Raw genomic sequence first — 25,036 nt, 5'->3', positions numbered from 1 at the left:
GGTAGTCTGAAATAGAAAGTGACATGGGTAGCTTGACATGTTGCCTTGAGATTTCAGGAGACTCCAACTACAGAGGTTTAGAGATAAATTAGCACTAGAAAGAGATTTAAGAGATAAAAGGTGGAGCTATCAGTTCACCACTAACAGAATGTTGAGACAAAGCAGATGAAGGGTCATATCTTACGACTGGGGACAGGAAAGAAGACCATGAAGGTGCTCTCAAGATACAGTGGTCATTTCTTGATATGTCTGGGGATTGGTTCCAGGATCCCCTGTGCATACCAAAATCTGCATATACTCAAGTCCCGCAATTGGCCCTGAGGAACCTGCCTATACAAAAAGTTAGTCCTCCATATACTCAGATTTTGCATCCCACAAATACTGTATTTTAGATCCACATATAAGTGGACCCGCACAGTTCGAACTTGTGTCGTTCAAGGGTCAACTGTATATGTAGGAGGGAGCAGCATCATTGTGGAACTGATGGGAAGACAAAAGACAATTGTCACAGAAAGGACAAAGAACATGAGAAAGGAGAACAAACTCAGATTTGACCAAAAAAGAATGGCTTATATTACACTGGTAGAAGAAGTAGCCTCCGAAATTACAGGGTATTTAGGGAAAAGTGGCTATTAAAGAAGCAGGTATAAGGGACTCCAAGTCTGGGAATGGAAGAAGGCAAGATTGTAGTAGTAAGTGAAAGATCAGTGAAGATTTTTTAAAAAAGGAACTGAGCCATAAATTTTCTTCTTTCGTCAACTAAAAAAAAAAGCTTTAAAAAATTTTTACTTATACATAAATACAAAACATATAATACACATATTGTTACAGACTTTGTTGTTACCATTTTTAAGTACAAATTTTAGTTATTCTTAGTATCTACAGATATATGTCCTAAAGCATGATTCAGTAGCAGCTTTTCCTATCCTTTAAATGTTTCATACTCTAAGAAGCAAGATTCTCAAACATATCTTTAATCAATCTCCTTTGGGAAAAAAAAACACATATATATATACACACACACACATATACACATAAATAACCTCTTTAAAGGCATCACCTTAAATAGATAAAACTCCTCAGTAACTGCTGGAACTTGCCAAGCCATACATTATTTGTTTAGTAAGTCACTATCATGATGAAAAGAAATTCAGTGTTATGAAGTCTATTAAGCAGCCTTAAGCTTTCGTTTATTCCATTTGATGAAGTTGATTTGAGAGAACATTTATATGTTATGAAAATAACAGACACTCCTTTGGATTTCACAGATTACAATTAAGAGAGAGCTATTAACTATAGAATGCTGATTGCAAAGTATTTCTTTTTTAAAGATACTCCTTGAGCCACAGAAGGGTTGAAATGTTTTCTTGAAGGAAGAGTAGAACCACGATAAAGACTATAATCCCAAGAAGGAAACAAATTACTTCAAAGTTAGAAAATATGATGTAAGAAAACATTGGAAAGTGGGATCATTCATCTGGGACATATCATTAGAGAAAGATAAAATTGAGAGGTGTTCTTTGCCTTAATTGTGCATGAGTAATAAACTAATCATGTCTGTACATTTCCTAACAGAATATGGGCCACCAAATGTTTTCACATTTATCCCATTGATTCTCACAATAACATTGTCAAATAGTAAATGGATTCTTCTTTTCTTCTCCATGAAGAAACTAGACTGAGAAAGGTTATGTAACTAGCTCAAGATCATAAAGCAAAGCTGAGTTTGAAACCCAGGTGGGTTCCCAAAACTAGGACCGGAGTTCTTTCAACCAAATAATGATCACTATGAAAAGGAGTCAAGGACAAGATCCAACTGGTAAAACAATCTGGATGAGGTAAGAGTTCAAAAGTTGAGAAACAATGTTGTTAAAGGAAACTAAACAGGTTTCTTGGATAAAATGCTAACTTATAAGAAGCTCTGGCTAAAGAGCAAGAAGATAGATCAGCTGACTTCTCAGACCACTACTATTACTACTTTTCTAGAATATTTTTATTTATTCTCCTCTTAAAGTCTCCTTTATTTCCTCCTCCTGATATGATTTTTTAAAATGACAACTGCAAAAGAAATCATAAATAAAGAAAAAATTTGGCAACTCTTGGAACCTAAATATAAACCCTGTTGGCATGTTTACACTTTTTTTGGATATCAGCTGTATAATTCTTTAGCCAGATTCAGTCTCATTCCTAACACAGTTAAGTGTGCTTTGTAAGGGTTTTATTTATTAACTTGCCTCACACATATAAAAAAGAAAAACAAATACACAGTCATATTTCCCAACACCTTTCCCCCACCAAAAAAACAGTATAGGGTAGCCAGTATAATGTATTATTGAAAAAGTATCATTTTAAAACATAACTATTATTGTAAAAATAAAAAATAAACATGACAAATCAGTCACAAGGCAGAGGGGTAGGAAGTCATATTACAACAAAAGTCCATGGATGAAGTATCTGCTTAAGTATCTGCTTAATACTCATACACAGAAAACACTCCCAGTTAGAAAAAATTTCTTTAATTTAGTTTAAAATTTCATCAAGGTAGAATGCAGTTTTGCAAAGTTCCAAGGATCCTATTACATAGTTGCTAATTAACCTTTAGTTCCTTATTTATACATTTTTTTTTTACTTACAGATATAAAAGGGAAAAAAATCCTAGAAATTATTTTAAACAGAACATTATGCAATTAATTAAAAGTAGGAATTGGAGTGGAACAATGTGGCTTTAGATACTGATAATCAATAGACAGGATGACTCACAAAATATATTAAGTATTATCATTTTCCAGTCTCTGCATCTCATCTCGTCCCACCTGTCCAAGGTGAGACAAAAGTTTGCTATATGCTTCCCTGTTTAAAAAAAAGAAAAGAAAGCAAATATATTTATTACCATTTTCATTATTTTTCATTTAAGTATTTACAAATTAAGTCTGGCTGTCCATCATCCATCCATCTATCCAGCCATCTGTCCAGCAGGCTTAGCACAACACTTCTTAAAAAGTAATGTTTTATATCTATTGTGAGTAAATCTAGATGTTAAGATGTATTGAGTTTAAGTGTGATTTTTATATATAAAATGTGTGCTAAAAAAAACATGCAAAAGTTCACTAACCTTCTGAAATATTATAATGGTCACAGGTAATAAAATACGTTCAGGAATATTATTTAAGGACAATGATGGTATGATTACAATGGGAATACTTGTATCACAAACCTAAGTATTAAAACAAAAATTCTGTAACCATAAAATAGACCTGTGTAGCAATTTCAGTATGTATCCCATTTTCTTCTTTTAACCTCTTATAGGTAACGACGTTTGAAAATAAAATACTGTCTCTCCTCCTACATTCTCTAGTATGTAGAGAATGTAACTGGGAGGTGTTTTAGATGATTTACTATGCCTAGCAGTTATCTCACTAGTCTAAATACCTGTTCTATTCAGAACCTTTGAAACCAACCTTCTTATGGGCCTGCACAACCACACAAGGTAGTAGGCCTGAATATTTGTTTTAACAACATACTGCATTAGGGTGGTTCACACATAGCCTCTCTAGTTTTTTCATTCAAATTTGAAGACTGCTCAGAGAAGTCAGATGTGAGACATGTCTGCATGAGCTTGTTTTGTGACATGACAATAAACACCACTTCTTCAAACTACAATTTGAAGTGATTCAGTCTTCTCTCTCTAGAAAACCATAGGAGGCTAACCAAGTCCCTATGCAGAAGAAAGGAGATGTTCCATTCTGGCATACAAAAGCTCTACAAGGATGATCTCTCCAGTCTGCCCCCTGCCCCCCGTGCCTTTTATATGGTTTTCATTTACTGTACTGAAAAACTGGATTCCATTAGTTCGCTAAAGCTATAGTCAATATAGTCATGTCTCCAAGAAAGATCTCATATATGACATTGTTTAATAAAAAATTTTCATCTAAAAATTGGAATATGCATATTCATTAGACTGTGTATTTGTATAGATACATATACACAGACACATGCATATGATTATAGTCATGCACTGCATTAGCAACATTTTGGTAAATGATGGGCTGCATTCTGGTCAATGATGGGTCCCATTAAGATTATAATGGTACTAAAAAATTCTTAATGCCTGGTGATGCTGTAGCCATTGTAATGTCTTAGTGTAATGCCTTTCTCATGTGTTTGTGGTGATGCAGGTGTGAACAAACCTACTGTACTGTCAGTCATATAAAAGTCTAGCACACACAATTGTACACAGTATATAATACTTGATAATAAGAAACAATCATGTTACTGGTTTAGTTTATGTATTTACTATACTTTACTTTTTATTGTTATTTTAGAGTGTACTCTTCTTTATACTTATAAAAATAAAAGATAACCGTAAAACAGACTCAGGCAGGTCCTTCAGGAGGTATTCCAGAAGAAGGCCTCTTTATCAAAGGAGATGACAGCTCCATGTGTGTTACTGGTCCTGAAGACCTTCCAGTGAAATAAGATGTAGAGGTGGAAGACAGTGATGTTGATCATACTGACCCTGTGTAGGCTCAGGCTAATGCGTGTGTGTCTTCATTTTTTACAAAATAGTTTAAAAATAAAAAAATAATTTAAAAATAGAAAAAAGGCATTCAAGAATATAAAGAAAGAAAATATTTTTGTACAGCTATACAATGTGTGTGTTAAGCTAAGTATTTTTACAAGAGTAAAAAAGTTAAAGAAAAAGTTTAAAAGGTAAAAAAGAGTAAGCTAAGGTTAATGTATTATTGAAAAATTAAAAATTTTAAAAACAACTTTAATGTACTCTAAGTGTACTGTTTATAAAGTCTACTACAATAGTGTACAGTAATGACCTAGGCCTTCACATTTACCACTGCTCACTCACCGACTCACCCAGAGCAACTACCAATCCTGCAAGCTCCACTCACTGTTAAGTGCCCTATATAGGTGTATCATTTTAAAATCTTTGCTACCATATAATTACTGTACCTTTTCTACCTTTTCATATATTTAGATACACAAATACTTACCATCATGTGACAACTGTCTGTAGTATTCAGTACAGTAACATGTTATACAAGTTGGTAGTCTAGGAGCAATAGGCCACACCACATCGCCTAGGTGTGTGGTAGGCTATTCCATCTAGGTTTGTGTAAATATACTCTATTTGATGTTCACAAATGATGAAATTGCCTAACTACACATTTCTTAGAACCTATCCCTGTCATTAAGCAACACATAACTGTATTTTGATTCTTTAATAACCTTTAGGACATAAAAATTCCACTGTGAGTACTGACTACTCTAAAACAATTTCTTTAAGAAATAAATATAGGCTTATTCCCACAATGTTGAGACTCTAAATAGTCCAGCACTATTTTCAGTTGAGTTATGAGCCTATAAAAAAAAGTCTTATTTCCTATTTTTGACCAAAACCTATATTGTCTAACAGGGTCACTTATTCACTAGACATATGATACAGCTGACTAAATAAATCAAGCATCCCTCAAAGGGTTATGATTTGCTATCATAAATTTTATTAAAAAAACAAGACATCCAAGGCTATGAGGTCCACTTCCCAATGAAGAACACGGAAATGCGTTTTGAGCAACAGCAGCAGTGCTGAAATATACAGCTTTCTAAAGCGGTCACTTTGAAAGGAAAAACATGCAAATGTAGGTAATTGATTTTGCTAAGTTTGTTGATAAGCCATGCTACTACTATTCACACTTTGTAAAACTGATAACAATCACAGTACTGAAACATTTTTCATCTCAAAAGAACACACCCAAATTTTGGGGAATAAGAAAATAAATCATTTCTATAAGATGAAATATAGATTTTATAATCACTGCCCCCCCCCCGACCAAATGTAATTAAATTATCAAACATACCTTTGTGCTATATTCCTGCCAAGGCCCCATTTCTGCTCTGAATCCTTCAGAGATTGAGTGAGGGTAGAAATCAAGTGGATGACAACCTGCTGGTCCAATGTTGCTACTGTTTCTAAAATGCTGTAAACCTGATAATAGTACCTCATACCATAATCCTGGATAAACTGCCTGAAAATAAAACAGGTATATTTAGGATTACTCCTGGGGCAATTCCTTGTGCTGGTATCTACATGACAATCAACTATGAACTGAACATAACAAAGATCATTTTATATAAGATTATTGTAAGAATCTGGATGCAGTATGAAAACTATTTAAAACACTTTAAAATAAAGAATTGAACTGGCTTATTTAAGTTGAGCCACGACCAGAGTGAAAGCACTGTGGGAGGAGCGGCGAAGGGAAGAGTTGGAAGCTTGGGAGGGAGAAAAAGGGGTAAAAATCTAATCCCAGGACTTTTTTGCAATATTCTACACAGTGAAATCTGAGTGGAAAGGATATGGGAGACAGTAAGAGAAAAAAGTCAGATTTCCTAGTTACTTTTTAGTTCTTTGTAGCCCTACATAAATCAAACAATATTTTTATGAGGAAAGCAAGTTACTCCTAATATATTTTTATGGTCCTTAACTGAACAAAAGACTTTAGACCCATAGAAGGTCTTTATAAATAAAAATTCTATGTTTTAGCCTTAAAACCTCTACCCTCCACTACCAAGCAACAAAATAAAAGCCACCTAGCTTAGTAAATTATAGAAAACATTCAATCTTTGATCATATAAAATCCTTTTCTCCCCTCCTAGGGCTTCACAATTTTCACCAATCACTGTCACTGAGTGATCACAATTTAAATGAACTATAAACACTTGACAGGCACTAATTATGTGATGAGAAAAATGGAGGTACCAAAGATCCAACATAGAATGAAGGAAACGAACACAAATTATTTATCATGGTAGTGGTAGGACAGACATAGGAATAATAAAGGTAAACTGGTAGAAATCTTCAGAAAGAAATACAAAAACATACTGCCCTAACAGCACAAGACTCTAAAGGGAACAAGAGAGGGAAGAAAAAGAAAATATGCCTCAAGTTGCACTGTTATTCTTATGAACAATAGATCTACTTCTATAAAGTCCATGCTTCACAAACTAAACATAACAGAGCTTTCTGGAGCTACTCTTAGTATCTTAAAGCAAGTCAGAGAAGCAGTGACATGTACTTCTACAATCCTGAGGAACATGTTTGGCAAGGTCTGACAGCCTGTGTACTCGTCATCATGACTCACATTTCCCACTTTACCCTCTCAAACCCAGTCTAGGGCCAGGTAATGACATTTCAGTCAGTGACAGATAGCATATACAATGGTGGTTCAGTATAAGAAGATTAAAATACTGCATTTTTACTGTACCTTTTATGTTTGGATACATTTAGATACACAAATATTTACTACTGTGTTACAACTGCCTACAGTATTCAGTGCAGTAACATGTTATACTGATTTGTAGTCTAGGACCATTAGGCCATACCATATAGTCTAGGTGCATAGTGGGCTAAGACACACTAGGTTTGTTGTAATAAGTACACTCTAGTTGAGGGTCACACAGTGATGAAATTGGCTAACTATACATTTCTCAGAACTTATCCCTATCATTAAGAGACACATGACTGTTCATGCAAGATTCTTTCTTACTAAATTCACAGGTAATTTTAAGTCCCTTCACTTATCTTTTTCACTGGCACTTTTATTTTTCAATAAAACATCACAATGTAACAAAACTACTGCCAAAAATACAATAATTGAAATACTATAAACAAGTAGTAACACATTATGTTTTGGATAATTAGTTATTTAAAAAACATGTTGGCTGTCAAATGGCTGGCAATAGTCTCCTTGCCAGTTGGCATATTTTCCAGTTACCTAAACACAGAAGTCAGCTGGGCGGAAGGTTCTTCTTCTGACCCCACTTGGCAGGCTTTTACCATGTATTGCAGGTTCTCTGTGGCCAGCCTTTTAACTAGAAGGAAAAATTATAGCATTACGCATTGTGTCTGAATTGACCATCTGGATCCTCATTTTTATGAACGCTCTTGATTTAGAAAAATATGTTGTTTTCTTAAAGTATGTACATCCTTTTTCTATTTTTCAAAATGAAATAGTTCTAAGTTTTTATTTTATTCTAAAGTATACCTATCTTCCATTTTAAGAAAATATAAAAGTTTAAAAGTTTTTTTAAATCTATTTTTCTCTTAGAAAGGTGCCCATATTCAAAAACATCACACCATCCTAATCCTACAAACAGTAACATACCGACAAAAGAAAGCCTTTAAAAATTCAGCTGATTTACAGACAAGCAGATTGATTTTTTAAAAATTCATAAGCATATTCCTCCCACCCCCTCACAAACATATAAGTAGCAAACTAGATACCATGAACAATTTCTTTTCACTTAAAATTAGTCAAATGTGTATGCAAAAATGTTGTTTGTGATGCTATCTTCCTTTCAAAGGATAACAAAGCATAAAAAGAATACTTACATTCTTTAAATATTTAACCAAATCCTTTAAAATTGTGTGCTTGTACACAAAAATAATGCAAAAATACCAAGAAAGGATGTCGAAAACCCAATATGCTCTGAATGCTACTAAATTCTTATGTTGTTTTTGACACATTAAATATAAGAAACCAGAGAAAAAAGTGCTTTTTCCAAGAATAAAAAAAATGTTCAGAAACTGTAACCCATTATAGCAGGAACACAAAATATATGATGAACATCAACTTAATTAATATTAGGTAGTAGAGAATGTTTTCCACGCGATGAGGCTAGTGGCTAAGGAACATACAGCATCCTTGCCTTTTACTTGAAAACGTTTTACAACTTTTTAAAATAACTTCTCATTTTAGATGCAGTTTATTTTTGCTTTAACTGAACTACCTTTAAAAAAAAAATGAGTGTTTTTCTTTTTTTTTTTAAAGAAATAGAGTCTTGCTCTATCATCCCAGCTAGAGAAGTGGTGTGATAATAGCTCACTCTAACTTCCATCTCCTGGGCTCAAGCAATCCTCCCACCTCAGCCTCTCAAGTAGCTAGGACTACAGGTGCGTGCCACCACTCCTGGCTAATTTTTTTTAAAAAGCTTTTTGTAGAGATGGAGTTTTGCTATGTTGCCCAAGCTGGCCTTGAACTCCTAGTCTCAAGTGATCCTCCCACCTTGGCCTCCCAAAGCACTGGGATTACATGTGTGAGCCACACCTGGCCTTTTTATTTGTTAAAAGAAGAGCTTTATTATCATATAATTCACATACTATACAATTTACCCATTTAAAATATACTGTTCGATGGTTTTTAGTATATTCAGACTTGTACAACCATCATCACAATTTTACACTATTTTCAATATCTTGAAATTCCATACTCTTTAGCTATCCTGAGTCCTTCTAAGCAATCACTAACCTACTTTCTGTCTCTACAGACCTTTTTTTTTTTTTTAACTCTTTTTTTTTTTTTTTTTTGTGACGGACTATCCTTCTGTTGCCCAGACTGGAGTGCGATGCCACGATCTCAGCTCACTGCAACCTCTGCCTCCCGAGTTCAAGCAATTCTCCTACCTCAGCCTCCCGAGTAACTGGGATTAAAAGTGCATGCCACCATGTACGACTAATTTTGTATTTTTAGAAGAGACGTGGTTTCACCATATTGGCCAGGCAGATCTCGAACTCCTGACCTCAAGTGATCCACCCACCTCAGCCTCCCAAAGTGCTGGAATTACAGACATGAGCCACCATGCCCAGCCCCGTCTCCATAGATTTAACTATTCTGGATATTTCATATAAATGAAATAATATATGACTTTTGTGACTGGCTTCTTTCACTTAGAATGATGTTTTCAATATTCATCAATGTTATAGCATGTTTCAATACTTCATGCTTTTTTATAGCCAAACAATATTCCATTGTATAAATGTATCAAAATTTTTAAATTGATCCATCAAATCATAAATATTCTACTTTTTGGCTATAATAAACAATACTGCTATAAAAATTAATTTACAAGTTTCTGTGTGGACTTATGTGTTCACTTATCTTAAATATATACATATTTCTAGGGGTGAAATTGCTGGGTCATACAGTAACTCCATGCTTAACCACTTGAGGAACTACCGGACTATTATCCAAAGTAGCAACATGATTTTACATTTCCAGGGGCATTAAATGAGAGTTCCAATTTCTCCACATTGTTCTCAGTCTTTTTCATTGTCTGATTTCCTCATTATAGCCAACCTTGTGGGTATGAAGTGATATCTCAGTGTAGTTTTGATATGCATTTCCCTGGTGACTAATGATGTTGAACACCTTTTCTGGTGCTTATTAGTCATTTGTTTATTTTCTTTGTAGAAATGTCTATTCAGATTCATTGCCAATTTTTAAATTCAGTTATTTGTTACTTATTCTTAAGAGTTCTTTATATATTACAGATGCACACTCCTTATCATCACATACAATTTACAAGTATTTTTTTTCCCATTTTGTGGGTTGTCTTTTCACTTTCTTAATAGTGTCCTTTGAAACACAAAAGATCCTAATGTTTGATGAAGTCCAATTTATCTCTTTCTTCTTTTGTGGTTCATGCTTTCAGTGTCATAGCTAAGAATCCATTGCCAAATCCAAGGTCATGAAGATTTTACTCCTATATTTTCTTCTATGACTTTTACAATTTTAGCTCTGACACTAAGGTCTATGATTCACTTTGTTAGTTTTCGTATGTGGTATGAAACAAGGGTCGAACTTCATTCTTTTGCATGTGGCTATCTATTTGACCTAGCAAAATTTGTTGAAAAGACTACTTTTCCCCTATTAAATTGTCTTGGCACTCTTGTCAACAAACAAAAAAACCCCAATTGACCATAAACATGAGTTTATCTCTGAACGCTCAATTCTATTCTATTGACCTACATATCTATCTTTATGCCACTATCACATTGTCTTGATTACTGTTGCCTTGTAACATGTTTTAAAATCGAGAAGTATGAGTTTTCCAGCTCTCCTCTTCTTTTGCCAAGATTGATTTGGCTATTCTGGGTCCCCTGTAATTCCATATAAATTAGTAATTCTTATGGAGCTATTAGTATAGTCACTTAAGCTTTCTGTGGTTGCTGTTTGCATAACTATCTTTTCCCATCTTTTTACTTTCAATCTGTTTATATCTGTGAATCTATACTGTTTCCTGTAAATACCATATAGGTAGATCTTGTTTTTTTAAAAAATCCACTGTGATCATCTCTGCCTTTTCATTGGACTGGTCAATCCTTTCACACAGTGTTATTTTAGATATAGTTTGATTTACATCAGCATTCTTACTTTTTGTTTTCTTAATGACTCATGTGTTTGTTTCTTTAATCTACTTTACTGTTTTCTTATTGCATTAAGTGAATTTTTTTTAATGTAGCCTTTCAAATCTTTAATGATTTTAAAATTATTATTATTATACTTTAAGTTCTGGGGTATATGTGCACAATGTGCAGGTTTGTTACATATGTATACATATGCTAAGTTGGTTTGCTGAACCCATTAACTTGTCATTTACATTAGGCATTTCTCCTAATGCTCTCCCTCCCCCAGTCCACCACCTCCCGACAGGCCCCAGTGTGTGATGTTTCCCTCCCTGTGTCCATGTGTACTCACTGTTCAACTCCCACTTGTGAGTGGGAACATGTGGTGTTCTTCTCTTCTTGTGTTAGTTTGCTGAGAATGATGGTTTCCAGTTTCATCCGTGTCCCTGCAAAGGACATGAACTCATCCTCTTTTATGGCTGCATAGTATTCCACAGTGTATATGTGTCACATTTTCTTTATTCAGTCTATCATTGATGGGCATTTGGGTTGGTTCCAAGACTTTGCTATTGTGAACAGTGCTGCAATAAACATATGTGTGTATGTGTCTTTTTAGTAGAATCATTTATAATCCTTTGGGTATATACCTAGCAATGAGATTTTTGGGTCAAATGGTATTTCTAGTTCTAGATCCTTGAGGAGTCACCACACTGTCTTCCACAATGGTTGAACTAATTTACACTCCCACCGACAGTGTAAAAGTGTTCCTATTTCTCCACATCCTCTCCAGCATCTGTTGTTTCCTGACTTTTTAATGATCGCCATTCTAACTGGTGTGAGATGGTATCTCATTGTGGTTTTGATTTGCATTTCTCTAATGAACAGTGATAATATTTTTTTCATAAGTTTGTTGGCTACATAAATGTCTTCTTTTGAGAAGTGTCTGTTCATATCCTTCGCCCATTTTTTGACAGGTTGTTTGTTTTTTTCTTGTAAATTTGTTTAAGTTCTTCGTAGATTCCGGATACTAGCCCTTTGTCAGATGGATAGATTACAAAAATTTTCTCCCATTCTGTAGGTTGCCTGTTCACTCTGCTGATAGTTTCTTTTGCTATGCAGAAGCTCTTTAGTTTAATTAGATCCCATTTATATATTTTGGCTTTTGTTGCCATTGCTTTTGGTGTTTTAGTCATGAAGTCTTTGCCCATCCCCATGTCCTGAATGATATTGCCTAGATTTTATTGTAGAGTTTTTATGGTTTTAGGTCTTATGTTTAAGTCTTTAATCCATTTTGAGTTAATTTTTGTATAAGGTGTAAGGAAGGGATCCAGTTTCAGTTTTCTGAATATGGTTAGCCAGTTTTCCCAGCACCATTTATAAAATAGGGAATCCTTTTCCCATTGTTTCTTTCTGTCAGGTCTATCAAAGATCAGATGGTTGTAGATGTGTGATGTTATTTCTGAGGCCTCTGTTCTGTTCCATTGGTCTATGTATCTGTTTTGGAAGCAGTACCATGCTGTTTTGGTTACTGTAGCCTTGTAGCATTGTTTGAAGTTAGGTAGCATGATGCCTCCTGCTTTGTTCTTTTTGGTTAGGATTATCTCAGCGATGCACACATTTTTTTGGTTCCATATGAAATTTAAAATAGTTTTTTTTCCAATTCTGTGAAGAAAGTCAGTGGTAGCTTGATGGCAATAGCATTGAATCTATAAATTACTCTGGAGAGTATGGCCATTTTCACAATACTGATTCCTCCTATCCATGAGTATGGAATGTTCTTCCATTTGTTTGTGCCCTCTTTTATTTTATTTCATTGAGCAGTGGTTTGTAGTTCTCCTTGAGGAGGTCCTTCACATCCCTTGTAAGTTGTATTCCTAGGTATTTTATTCTCTCTGTAGAAATTGTGAATGGGAGTTAACTCATGATTTGGCTCTCTGTTTGTCTGTTATTGGTGTATAGGAATGCTTGTGATTTTTGCACACATTGATTTTATATCCCGAGACTTTGCTGAAGCGGCTTATCAGCTTAAGGAGATTTTGGGCTGAGACGATGGGGTTTTCTAAATATATAATCACGTCATCTGCAAACAGAGACAATTTGACTCCCTCTTTTCCTAACTGAATGCGCTTTATTGCTTTCTCTTGCCTAACTGCCCTGGCCAGAACTTCCAATACTGTGTTGAAGAGGAGTGATGAGAAAGGGCATCCTTATCTTGCACCAGTTTTCAAAGGGAATGCTTCCAGTTTTGTCTCTTCAGTATAATATTGGCTGTGGGTTTGTCATAAATAGCTCTTATTATTTTGAGATACGTTCCATCAATACCTAGTTTATTGAGTTTTTAGTACGAAGTACTGTTGAATTTTGTTGAAGGCCTTTTCTGCATCTGTGGAGATAATCATATGGTTTTTCTTGTTGGTTCTGTTTACGTGATGGATTATGTTTATTGATTTGCTTATGTTCAACCAGCCTTGCATCCCAAGGATGAAGCCAACTTGATCGTGGTGGATAAGCTTTTTGATGTGCTGCTGGATTCGGTTTGCCAGTATTTTATTGAGGATTTTTGCATTGGTGTTCATCAGGGATACTGGCCTAATATTTCCTTTTTTTGTTGTGTCTTTGCCAGGTTTTAGTATCAGGATGATGACGGCCTCATAAAATGAATTAGGGAGGATTCCCTCTTTTTCTATTGATTGGAATAGTTTCAGAAAGAATGTTTCCAGTTCCTCTTTGTAACTCTGGTAGAAATCGGCTGTGAATCCATCTGGTCCTGGGCTTTTTTTGGTTGGTAGGCTATTAATTACTGCCTCAATTTCAGTACCTGTTATTGGTCTATTCAGAGATTCGACTTCTTCCTGGTTTAGTCTTGGGAGGGTGTATGTGTCCAGGAATTTATCCATCTCTTCTAGATTTTCTAGTTTATCTGCGTAGAGGTGTTTATAGTATTCTCTGATCATAGTTTGGATTTCTGTGGGATTGGTGATGATAACCCCTTTATCATTTTTTATTGTGTCTATTTGATTCTTCTCTCTTTTCTTCTTACTTTGGCTAGCGGCCTATTTTGTTGATCTTTTCAAAAAACCAGCTCCTGGCCGGATTCACTGATTTTTTTGAAGGTTTTTTTGTTTCTCTATCTCCTTCATTTCTGCTCTGATCTTAGTTATTTCTTGTCTTCTGCTAGCTTTGAATTTGTTCGCTCTTGCTTCTCTAGTTCTTTTAATTGTGATGTTAGGGTGTTGATTTTAGATCTTTCTGCTTTCTCTTGTGGGCATTTAGTGCTATAAATTTCCCTCTACACACTGCTTTAAATGTGTCCCAGAGATTCTGGTACATTGTGTGTTTGTACTCATTGGTTTCAAAGAACATCTTTATTTCTGCCTTCATTTTGTTATTTATCCAGTAGTCATTCAGGAACAGCTTGTTCAGTTTCCATGTAGTTTTGCAGTTTTGAGTGAGTTTCTTAATCTTGAATTCTAATTGGATTGCACTGTGGTCTGAGAGACAGGTTGCTGTGATTTCTGTTCTTTCACATTTGCTGAGGAGTGTTTTACTCCCAATTATGTGGTCAATTTTAGAATAAGTGCAATGTGGTGCTGACAAGAATGTATATTCTGCTGATCTGGGGTGGAGAGTTCTATAGACATCTCTTAGGTCTGCTTGGTCCAGAGCTGAGTTCAAGTCCTGGATATCCTTGTTAATTTTCTGTCTTGTTGATCTAATATTGACAGTGGGGTGTTTGACAGTGGGGTGTTAAAGTCTCCCACTATTATTGTGTGGGAGTCTAAGTCTCTTTGTAGGTCTCCAAGAACTTGCTTTATGAATCTGGGTGCTCCTGTATTGGGTGCATACATATTTAGGATAGTTAGCTCTTCCTGTTGCATTGATCCCTTAACCACTATGTAATGGCCTTCTTTGTCTCTTTTGATCTTTGTTGGTTTAAACTCTTTTTTATCAGAGACTAAGATTGCAACCCCCGATATTTTTTTTGGCTTTCCATTTGCTTGGTAAATCTTCCTTAATCCCTTTATTTTGAGCCTTTGCACATGAGATGGGTCTCTTGAATACAGCACACCGAAGAGTCTTGACTCTTTATTCAATTTGCCAGTCTGTGTCTTTTAATTGGGGCATCAGCCTATTTCATTATTAATTATTTTTGAACTATTTCCTTTGTGGTCACTCTAAGCTAACCATATATACCTTATCAGAGCTTCAAATTTATACTAATACAGAAACATAAATCCTATGCACTGCATAGCTCTATTTCTTTCTCTCCCTTTTTGTGATATTGTTATACCTATTATATAATATCTACAAATGTTAAAAGTTAAAAATATACTGTTGTAATTTTTACTTTATATAAATTTATGTCTTTCAAAGAAGCTAAGAAAAGACAGAACAGCAAATACATATCTTAACTTCTGCTATATAGGTCCAGCATTCATAATCCAAAGATCCAAAATTCCAAATGCTTCAAAATCTGAAAGTATTTGACAGCTGACATGATGCCATAAGTGGAAAATTCCACACACGACTTCATGTGACAGGCTGCATATACAATTTATAAATATTGTAAAAAACTACCTTCAGGCTATATGTTTAAGGTGTATATGAAACATAAATGAATTTCATGTTTAGACTTGAGTCCTGCTGCTAAGATACCTCATAATATATATGCAAATATTAAAAAATCCAAAAGAATGTGATACACAAAACACTTCTGTTCCCAAGCATTTTGGATATGGAACACTAATCCCGTATTAACCTTCTTATTTATCTTTTCTTTTTTTTTTTTTTTCATTTATTCCTGGGTATTTGAGTTGCCATGTGGAGTCCTTTCCTTAGCCTAATACTGTTTTGCTCTCACCACCTTCTTTGTATTATTATTGGTAACTATATTTCTATATGTTATAGGCTCAACAATATCATTTTATACAAATGCTTTTTAAAAACCAGTTAAGAGAATAAAAGTGAAAAAATGTGCATTTATACTGTCTTAATAATAATATGATAATCTTTACTAGAATTCTTTTGTGTGTATGTGGATCCGAATTACTGCCTGGGGTCAGTCTCAGTCTGAAAAACTTCCTTTAGCATTTTGTTAAAAGGTGGGTCTGTTAGCAACAAATTCTCTCAGTTTTAATTTATTTGAGAATGTCACCTTCAGTTTTGAAAGGCAGCTTTGCTAAAAAAAGATTCTTGGTTGACAGGTCCCCCTCTACCCTCCCGCTTTAAATCCTCTGAATGTCATCCCACTGTCTCTGGCCCCCACTATTTCCTCTGAGAAGTCAGCTGTTAATGTTACCAGAGTTTCTCATAGAGGACGAGTCATTTTTCTCTGGCTACTTCCAAGATTTTCTCTTGGCCTTTAGCTTTTGGCATCTTTACTATGATGTATCTGTTTGTGGATCTTTTTGCATTTACCTTACCTGGAGTTAGCTGAACTTCTTGAATGTGTAAGTTAATATTCTTGAATAAACTTGAAAAAATTTTAGACATTATGTATTATTTTAGGTTGGGCGTGGTGGCTCACCCCTGTAATCCCAGCACTTTGGGAGCCCGAGGCCGGCGGATCATGAGGTCAGATCAAGACCATCCTGGCTAACATGGTGAAACCCCATCTCTACTGAAAATACAAAAAAATTAGCCGGGCGTGGTGGCGGGCACCTATAGTCCCAGCTACTTGGGAGGCTGAGGCAGGAGAATGGCGTGAACCCGGGAGGCACAGCTTGCAGTGAGCCGGTATCACGCCATTGCACTCCAGCCTGGGGGACAGAGCGAGACTCCGTCTCAAAAAAATATATATTTTATATATATACTTATTTATATTTTATTTTCAATTTTTTCTGCTTTCTCCTGGTTCACCTGTTATATATATGGTGCACTTAATGGTGTTCCACATTTCTCAACAGCTCTGTTCATTTTCTTCATTTTTTTTTTCCTCTGTGCTTTAGATTGTATTATCTATATTGATCTATGTTCAAGTTTGCTAATTCTTTCTTCTGCCAGTTCTAATCCACTAATGAGTCCCTCTGGTGAAACTTTTAACTCAGCTATTGAACTTTAACTCCAAAATTTCCATTTGGTTCTTTTCATAAAACTTCTTTCCCTATTGTCACCAAACTTTCCTTTTCTTCATTTATTACACATTCCTTTAGTTCTATGAATATATTTATAATAGTTACTTTGAAGTCTTTGTCTATTAAAGACAATATCTGACTGTTGTCACTGGCAGTTTATGTTGCCTGCTTTTCTTCTCAGTATATGGATTGTACGTGTCTGTTTCTTTGCAAGTCCTGTAATTTTTTGGTGAAAATTGTGCTTTTCAAATAATGAAGTCTACTCCTCCTCTTGCCCTCTCACTGCCTTAGATGTTGCTCCTGAGGTGGTGTAACCTCGGGTATGCCCACAGTCTCCATGTGAAGACAGTGGTTTTAGCAGGACTCTCTTTGACTGTCCCTTTCCCTGATCACACTCAGATGTTAAGCTCTGCTAATTCATTTCTGGGTGATTGCTTTAATGTTTTTAGTAATACCCTGGGGCATAAATTGCTTTAAGGACTAATCTAATCAAATTCAGGCTCCTTTGAGGTCAGTGACTGAGATTTGTTCTGACCTCAGAGCTCTATCCCAAAGTGCTGGGATTACAGGTATGAGCCATTATGCGAGGCCAATAAATGTTATTTTAAAGCAATCACTAGAAGTAAGGTTGATGAGACTGAAAACAAAAGGAATAGAATTAAAGGACCCCTACCAGTTTGCCCCAAAAATCAGCTTAGATATTTCACCAAAAACCTGAATAAAAAAAGTATGATGACCTCTCATTACTTGATATTTAACAAATTGCCTTTAATACTGAAGTCAGATTGAACAAATATTCTTTGAGAGGTTAACAAATCTAATCAAAGGAAGTAGCCCTTAAATAAACTATTTGCCTCAAGGAGGAAAAAAAAGCCAAAACTAAAATGGACCAAAAACATCCCACTTTGTAACCATTTTATCATACCTAACCTGAGCTCCTAGCTGGAGTTTATTCTTTAACCATGACCCATATCAAGAGATATAAAAGAATCACATACATTTTGTAACTATCCATTAAACTGATGGGAAACAGTAGTTTCTTAACTTGTAAAAAGAAAATGGTAACAAAAATAACCTTACAAACTAACCTTGTGGTTCACTGACTAACACCAAGCATTTTAAAATGCCAGGGAGGAGTAGTTCGACTTCATAAATGTCTGTGTTAGTTTCCTTGAAGAGTTGGAGGATGAAGGCCAGAATGGATGCTAAGCGAGGAGGAGGTGAGGACCCCTTATACTCAAGGTAGGATTTCCTGAAAAGAAGAAAAATTTTGTTTATTCTCTTCTTAAAGCTTCAATAGAGCAAGACCAAATGGCACACACTTTAAAGATACTGGCAATATTTACCCCCCAAAATTAATACAGTGACACTTTTATTGTATATCTTTTTGGTGTGCTCTCAGCGCCAAAGCACAATATAGTCACAAACGAAATTGAAAGCAACCTTGTTTGACAATGAACTCAAAATCTAAATGAAAGCCTAATTGTTAATTTGTGGGTTTTTTTTTTTTTCCTTTCTAATACAAGTTTGATCTCCTTTACGGGTCCTCAATGCTGCAACATTTTCTCTAATGTTAAATTTGCATAAAGAAATCTCTCTTCATATCTATTTATGTAAGGACTTGGGAGGAGTCTTATTTTTCCAAATAAACAGAGGACTGTCCTAGGAATAAGATAGGACATTCAAGCTTTATCTCCTTCCTTCCTCCAGTAAGTTAAAGACTCAGAGAACTAATTTAGGATTAAGTATTATCTCTCAAGACAAGATAAAATTTAGTATTAGAACTCAAGAGAGATCATAAGGATAATAATTTGACTAATCTTTCTTTATTCCCACCTCTTAAAACAGGTCCAGGCTCATAATGAGTGTTTGGTATACATTTATTAAGTGAATAAATAAAAGTTGGAATTGCTTAGTTTCTGCAAATGTCTAGACAATGTGAAGATCTGTCAAATACAGCTAAATACAAAGTAGACATCTATATATATATACACACACACACATATATAAAATACATGTTTGTAAAGTAATAATAACCATAATGAGGAATAGAAACCACTAAGTATTATAAACATAAGGATAGGAACTATGTCTTAGTAATTATTTCTATTCCCTACAGTGACTTCCAACAAATACTACATATTAGAAAATTCATTATTTGAGGTTTGCCTAATTTTGTTTACTGCGGAATTCCTAATGCCTAGAACAAACATATATTGGGCACCAGTGGAATGCCAGGTACATGTCTAAGAACAAGAATATAAAATTGAGTAAAATATGGTCTCTGAGAGCAAGAGGCCCACTATCGAGTGGAGAAGTTAAATAAGAAAAAGAAAAAGATGATTACAATATAGCATAATGGTGCTTTTGACAAAGATAAGCGCAGAATTCTCAAGAATTCAGAGGAAAGAGCCCTAACTCAGATGAGGGAGTGCAAGAATAGAGAAGCATGGCATGGAAGAGTCATAAGAGGTGATCTCTGTATATTTCCTGAGTATTTAAAAAAAAAAAAAGTTACATTTTTAAGCCTTCAACTATAAACCATGAGAAAAACATTTTTACTGTATGTTAAGTAAATAGGAAAGTCAACTAATCCTGGGATCCTAAACACTGGGGTTTTAAACAGTTTTACAGATTCAATTTCACTTCAGTATCTGTCATTTAGATTGTACTAAAATTACTTATGCAATATCTCAAACACTGTGGTAGGTTACTATAATCCTGTTGGAAATTCAGATACAAGTAAGGCAAAACTATCATAATTCGGCAAATTGAGCGGTACAGGGCATATGATTTCAAAAAAGGAAACATACACGGTACACTGACATATCAGGTGTAGGTTTTACAAAGGATAGGTGGGATTTAGCCCCAAAAAATGACATTTTAATGGAGAAAGCAGTTTGAATAAAGCTGTGACATAGGGAGGTATGAGGCATTTTGGAGGGGCAATACGAATCTTATTAGGGGTTGTATGACACTGTATGTAATACATCTGGAAACGTTAAGTGATGGACAGAGAGCTAAGGAGCATGAAATTTATTTCACAGGCAAAAAAGATATTGCAGGTTTAATGGCAGGGAAGCTTCATAATGAAAGAGTATTTTAGGAAAAGTAATCTGGGGGCATTTTTTAGGGTGGACTAGAAGAAAAGACTAGGGATGCAGAAAGCAGTTAGGAGATTCTGACAATAGTTTAGGTGTAATGTACTAAGGGAAGAGAAATAGGAAAAGGAGGACAGGATTGCCAAAGGATGGTCAAGGACAGGAACCAAAGAAGATAAAGCTTCCAAACCTGAGTAACAGGACACTAGGAACTCAAAACGGTGAGAGGGGAGACAGATTTTGGCATGGAATTCTATAATGAGAGGTAACAGATATTATTGGGTCATTAAAAAACAAAGAAAACTAATACTAGATAAGAATAACATATATCACCATAGCATCTTAAAGTTTAAAAACTAATTCCATATAAAAATAAATACTACATGAAGACAATGACAAAACATTTTTTATTACTGAATTTCCTAATGTTAAAGTTAAAGGATATGGAGTTAGTAGAATATTTAAGAAGTTTCATTTTTCATTTGCTTAATAAAACTGAGTTAAGAGTAAACTAATGAAATAAGATTTCAGGGTGCTTCATTTCCAATATTAGCATTCATTTTTTCACTTAATTATCTTTATAAAATATAATTACTATATTTTATGTTTTTGAGATAGTGTCTCGCTCTGTTGCCCAGGCTAGAGTGCAGCAGTGAAACGCCAGCTCACTGCAACCTCCGCCTCCCAGATTCAAGCAATTTTCCTGCCTCAGCCTCCTGAGTAGCTGGGATGATAGCCATCTGCCACCATGCCAAGCTAATTTTTTTGTATTTTTAGTAGAGACTGGGTTTCACCATGCTCGTCAGGCCGGTCTCCAACTCCTGACCTTAAGTGATCCACCCACCTCTGCCTCCCAAAGGGCTAGGATTATAGGTGTGAGCCACCACACCCAGCCATATATAATTACTGTGTTTTTTACAGTATAAAATACAAATATTGTTTATCTGATGAAAAACTGAAAAGCAAAAATGTACCTTTAGGACATATATAAGGAAGGTAACCGCTACACAGAGAAAAGAGAAGCAGTTTAAAGGGCATTGTCTTAGGCTGCCATAAGCAAATGTCATTTTAATAAATTCTTAGATAATGTTTCTCAGGGGAAAAAAAAAGTTTCTGAACTTCTAGTATACTAAGGGTTGCCAACATGTTTGAAATGCCACTTCATCACTTTTTAATAGAGCTTAATAATTTGTACATACCACCTATATTTAATATTTAGATGTACCTTATGACTTGTACAACGCATTTCTTAAGAGATGATATTGGCGGAACAGTGGCTGTGTTTCTCAATGCCAGTAAAACAGGATGTTGTCCAAGATCTGAAACATATGGTGAAGCTGGAAGAAATCGCCCAATATACTGCTCAATAACATTCCCTAGCAATTGATTCAAATAGGCACTCGGATTTTGAGATTGACAACACACGATACAGATGCCCTACGAGGAAAAAAAGTAAGAAATACTAAGAGGTAAAGTTTCAAAGAACAAACTACATTTAGAAACTCACTAATGAAGTCCCCAGCATTAACATTCACGTGAGAATATAACAATCAAAAAGGATACCTCATGTAATCAACAGATAATGTACATACGAATTACAAGGAGTTAAGCCTGGGCAACACATATGATATGGTATCTAACTAAGCACGTATGTCTTTGAGGCATGGACAAAGGAAGCAGGGGAGAAGTGTAGGAAGACAAAGGCAGATTCTTTTCCTCTAATCTCAGAACACTTGAACATTTTGCTCATCAACTACATTTATATGTACTTAAAAAGTTATAAAACATCTTTAGGGCATTTTTTTCTAGGTACTGGTTATTTTGTCTAAGACTATACAATTTTTGCTAAAAGTCTTCCATGCTAAAAATCTGAAATTTTTTTTAAAAGTAGTAACGAAGGGTAAAGAATATGGAAATTAAGACTCGGAATAACAATTTACTTAGTTTTCCTATAACAGGCACTGTGCTGTGTGCTTTATATTCACTATTTCATTTAAATTTCTCAAAGAACCATTGAGTTAGTAATACTGTATCTCCATTTTACAGCTAGGATAACTAAGGTTTAGAAAAGTGAATAGTTTAATAAAGCCACACAGAACTCTTGATATCTTGTTGCATATCTGTTTATTTCTCTTCCATTTGTATAGCAGTTAACAAAATACTTTCATATATATTACAGTATTTAACACTTAAACAATTAAACCAATACCCTGAGAGAAAATGTTTTCTGCTAGTATTACTAAATATTAAATGCTACTAAATATAGATAATCATATAATAACCAACACAGCAATACATTATATTCTAAAAGTTAACTCTTAATTTGGTACTTGGTGACTCACAATGTGTTTTCCAAGAGAAATAATTTAAAATGTTTGAAGTCTCCATTTTAGCTGTAAACAGGTATTTACCCAATAAGAAATTCTGAAAGTTTATTTGTAATGAAAAATAGCATACAGCTATTAAAACTGTACCAAATAAACCACTGAAAAAAATCAAACAATGAACCCCCCCAATCCACCCACCACCACCAACTCTGTTTCTTGAATGGTTTAAGGAAAGTACATTAAATTAGAAGAAAATGAAGTAATAAATGAATATTTTCTGAAAATTCCAAAGAGGAGAGCTGGGTACCATGAAGAAATTAAAGACATAGCTCCAGTTCTGCCAAACAGATAATACACCAAATTTTTAAATTTACCACTTACGAAGCTTATGAGAATTCTTATTAAAATGGACTGTTTGGGTTTAAGAGGACCACATGGAAGAAATATTCCAGACTCTCCTGCTACCCACCACTCCCCTCTAATCATGTCTCCCTCTGTGGGATTGGCGGTTCAGTCTATGGTGTGGCTGCTTCCCCTTTTTATCATTCTGTTTAGATAACACGCTAAACTTCATTTTAAATGCTATTATGAATAAAAATTAGAGGGAAAATTTAAAACTTCTCAGAAATCTTAAAACTCTGTTACGAAATACATCTTTGAAAAGAGATTGTTATGTAATCAAAATCCATTTTCCCTTTCCTCCTCAGCTTCCCTTGTTGGACCTCAAATTAAGAAGCACTTATCTTCAATATCAGACACTAATGAATAATAAAGTACATCTCCAGCCTCATCCTTTCCTGAATGGCATATGAATATTTCCAACTGCTTACCTCAAACTAAAGCTGCTCAGAAACCAATCCTTACCTTCATCCCGACATCTCCAGGATTTCCCACGTTAGTGAGTAGAACTACTATCTACGCAGATAGTCACTCTGGAATCCAGGAAGTATTTCACTTCTTTGAGTTCCTCCACAACGCTCACTTAGCAAGTACTCTTAATCACAGCTCCCAAATGTTTTTGAAATCTGCTGTTATGGGTTTTATTCCCACTGCCTTAGGTCAAAACCTTCTGACAATATGTAGATTATTACAATGAACTCCTCACCACTGCTTTCCAAAACCTCCATACCAACTATCTTGCATACTGCCACCAGAATCATCTTTCTAAAATGTAAATATCATTATGTCACTTCTACTTCTCTGCTAAAAATTCATCAGGTCCCCATGTAAATGATAAAGTCCAAACTTCTTAGGATGGAATATAAACCCCTCCATTACATGGCTCCTGCCATATCAATCTCCAGCCACAACAGAACCATTTGATTTTCCTCAGTGTGCCATATTTTCTTAAAGCTCATGCCCTTGTACATGTTGCTCCCTCTGAAATGAAAAGCCCTCCAACTCCTACCCATTTTGCTCTTTTACCTCTGATGTTCTCTATAGTGTATTCTCTTATATCTCCTCACCCCCTGTCTGACTGATAGATGAGGTCTGAAAAAAAAAAAAATACTGAGCACACTACCATAAGTGTCTGTGCTCATCTACCTCCTCTCTCAACTTTAAGCTCCTCTGCTTTTTCATTTTTGTTTCCAAAGCCAAACATAAAAGCAATCTAAAATATGTTCAACAAATGTGCCACACAATCACTTGAGATTATAATGTACGGTTTTTAAATCAGCATTTCGTAAACTATGTTTTTAAGGCAAAGTTTCCATTTTTTTTAAACTTTTAAGCAACCGCACATACTATACCTGGAGATACAAAGGAAGACTTTTCTGAATTGCTGACAACATAGGTGCAGGCAGTTCCTTCTCTTGTTGTAATACTGTATGTGGAAGCAGTAAACAATCTATGATCCGGAATAGTAATTTTTGGGCTTTAGAGGTGGCAAAGATTTGTGCCCATGATTTCACAAGAATTCCTAACAAAGAAGAGAAGTAACAACATGTTGTTGTTATTATCTGACCAGAACATTTTGTCATTTAATTTAAAAATTTGTATTGAAAGCCCACGGGACCAAATTAAAATAGCAAATAGGAAGAAACATATAGTAGAAGTAACAAATACTTATGTCAATTCATATATTTCACTGAAGAGATAAATTTTTCATAGAGTTCTGGGCCAAGGAAAACATACATTTTCTGAGCAACTGGCATTTAATATATCCACAGGTTAAGTATTCCTAATCTGAATATATAAAATCTGAAACACTCCAAAATCCAAAATGTTGTGAGTGCCAACATGATGATCAAAGAACTGTTCATTAGAACATTTTACATTTCACACTGTTGGATTATGGGTGCTCAACTGGTTAAGTATACTGCAAGTATTCCAAAA

General features: G+C 34.9%; 1 protein-coding gene across 3 annotated transcripts in view; it reads right to left on the bottom strand.

Moving 5' to 3' along the window:
- Positions 1-2,500: 2,500 nt before the first annotated feature.
- Positions 2,501-25,036, bottom strand: part of MMS22L (MMS22 like, DNA repair protein) — a 136,905-nt gene continuing 114,369 nt past the window's right edge. For all 3 annotated transcript variants that reach the window (XM_015136966.3, XM_078001242.1, XM_078001243.1), the window contains 6 exons: positions 24,451-24,620; positions 21,598-21,809; positions 18,360-18,523; positions 7,788-7,884; positions 5,871-6,038; positions 2,501-2,850 (listed from right to left, as the gene is read on the bottom strand). In XM_015136966.3, the coding sequence (XP_014992452.3) occupies positions 2,769-2,850; positions 5,871-6,038; positions 7,788-7,884; positions 18,360-18,523; positions 21,598-21,809; positions 24,451-24,620 (893 nt within the window). In that variant the 3' untranslated portion in view covers positions 2,501-2,768. The remainder of the gene's footprint in view (positions 2,851-5,870; positions 6,039-7,787; positions 7,885-18,359; positions 18,524-21,597; positions 21,810-24,450; positions 24,621-25,036) is intronic.

The sequence above is a fragment of the Macaca mulatta genome, chromosome 4 (assembly GCF_049350105.2).
Source record: "Macaca mulatta isolate MMU2019108-1 chromosome 4, T2T-MMU8v2.0, whole genome shotgun sequence".
NCBI classification, from domain to species: domain Eukaryota; kingdom Metazoa; phylum Chordata; class Mammalia; order Primates; family Cercopithecidae; genus Macaca; species Macaca mulatta.
Note: the sequence above shows the minus strand (reverse complement) of the source record. Positions and strands in the feature narration are given on the sequence as shown.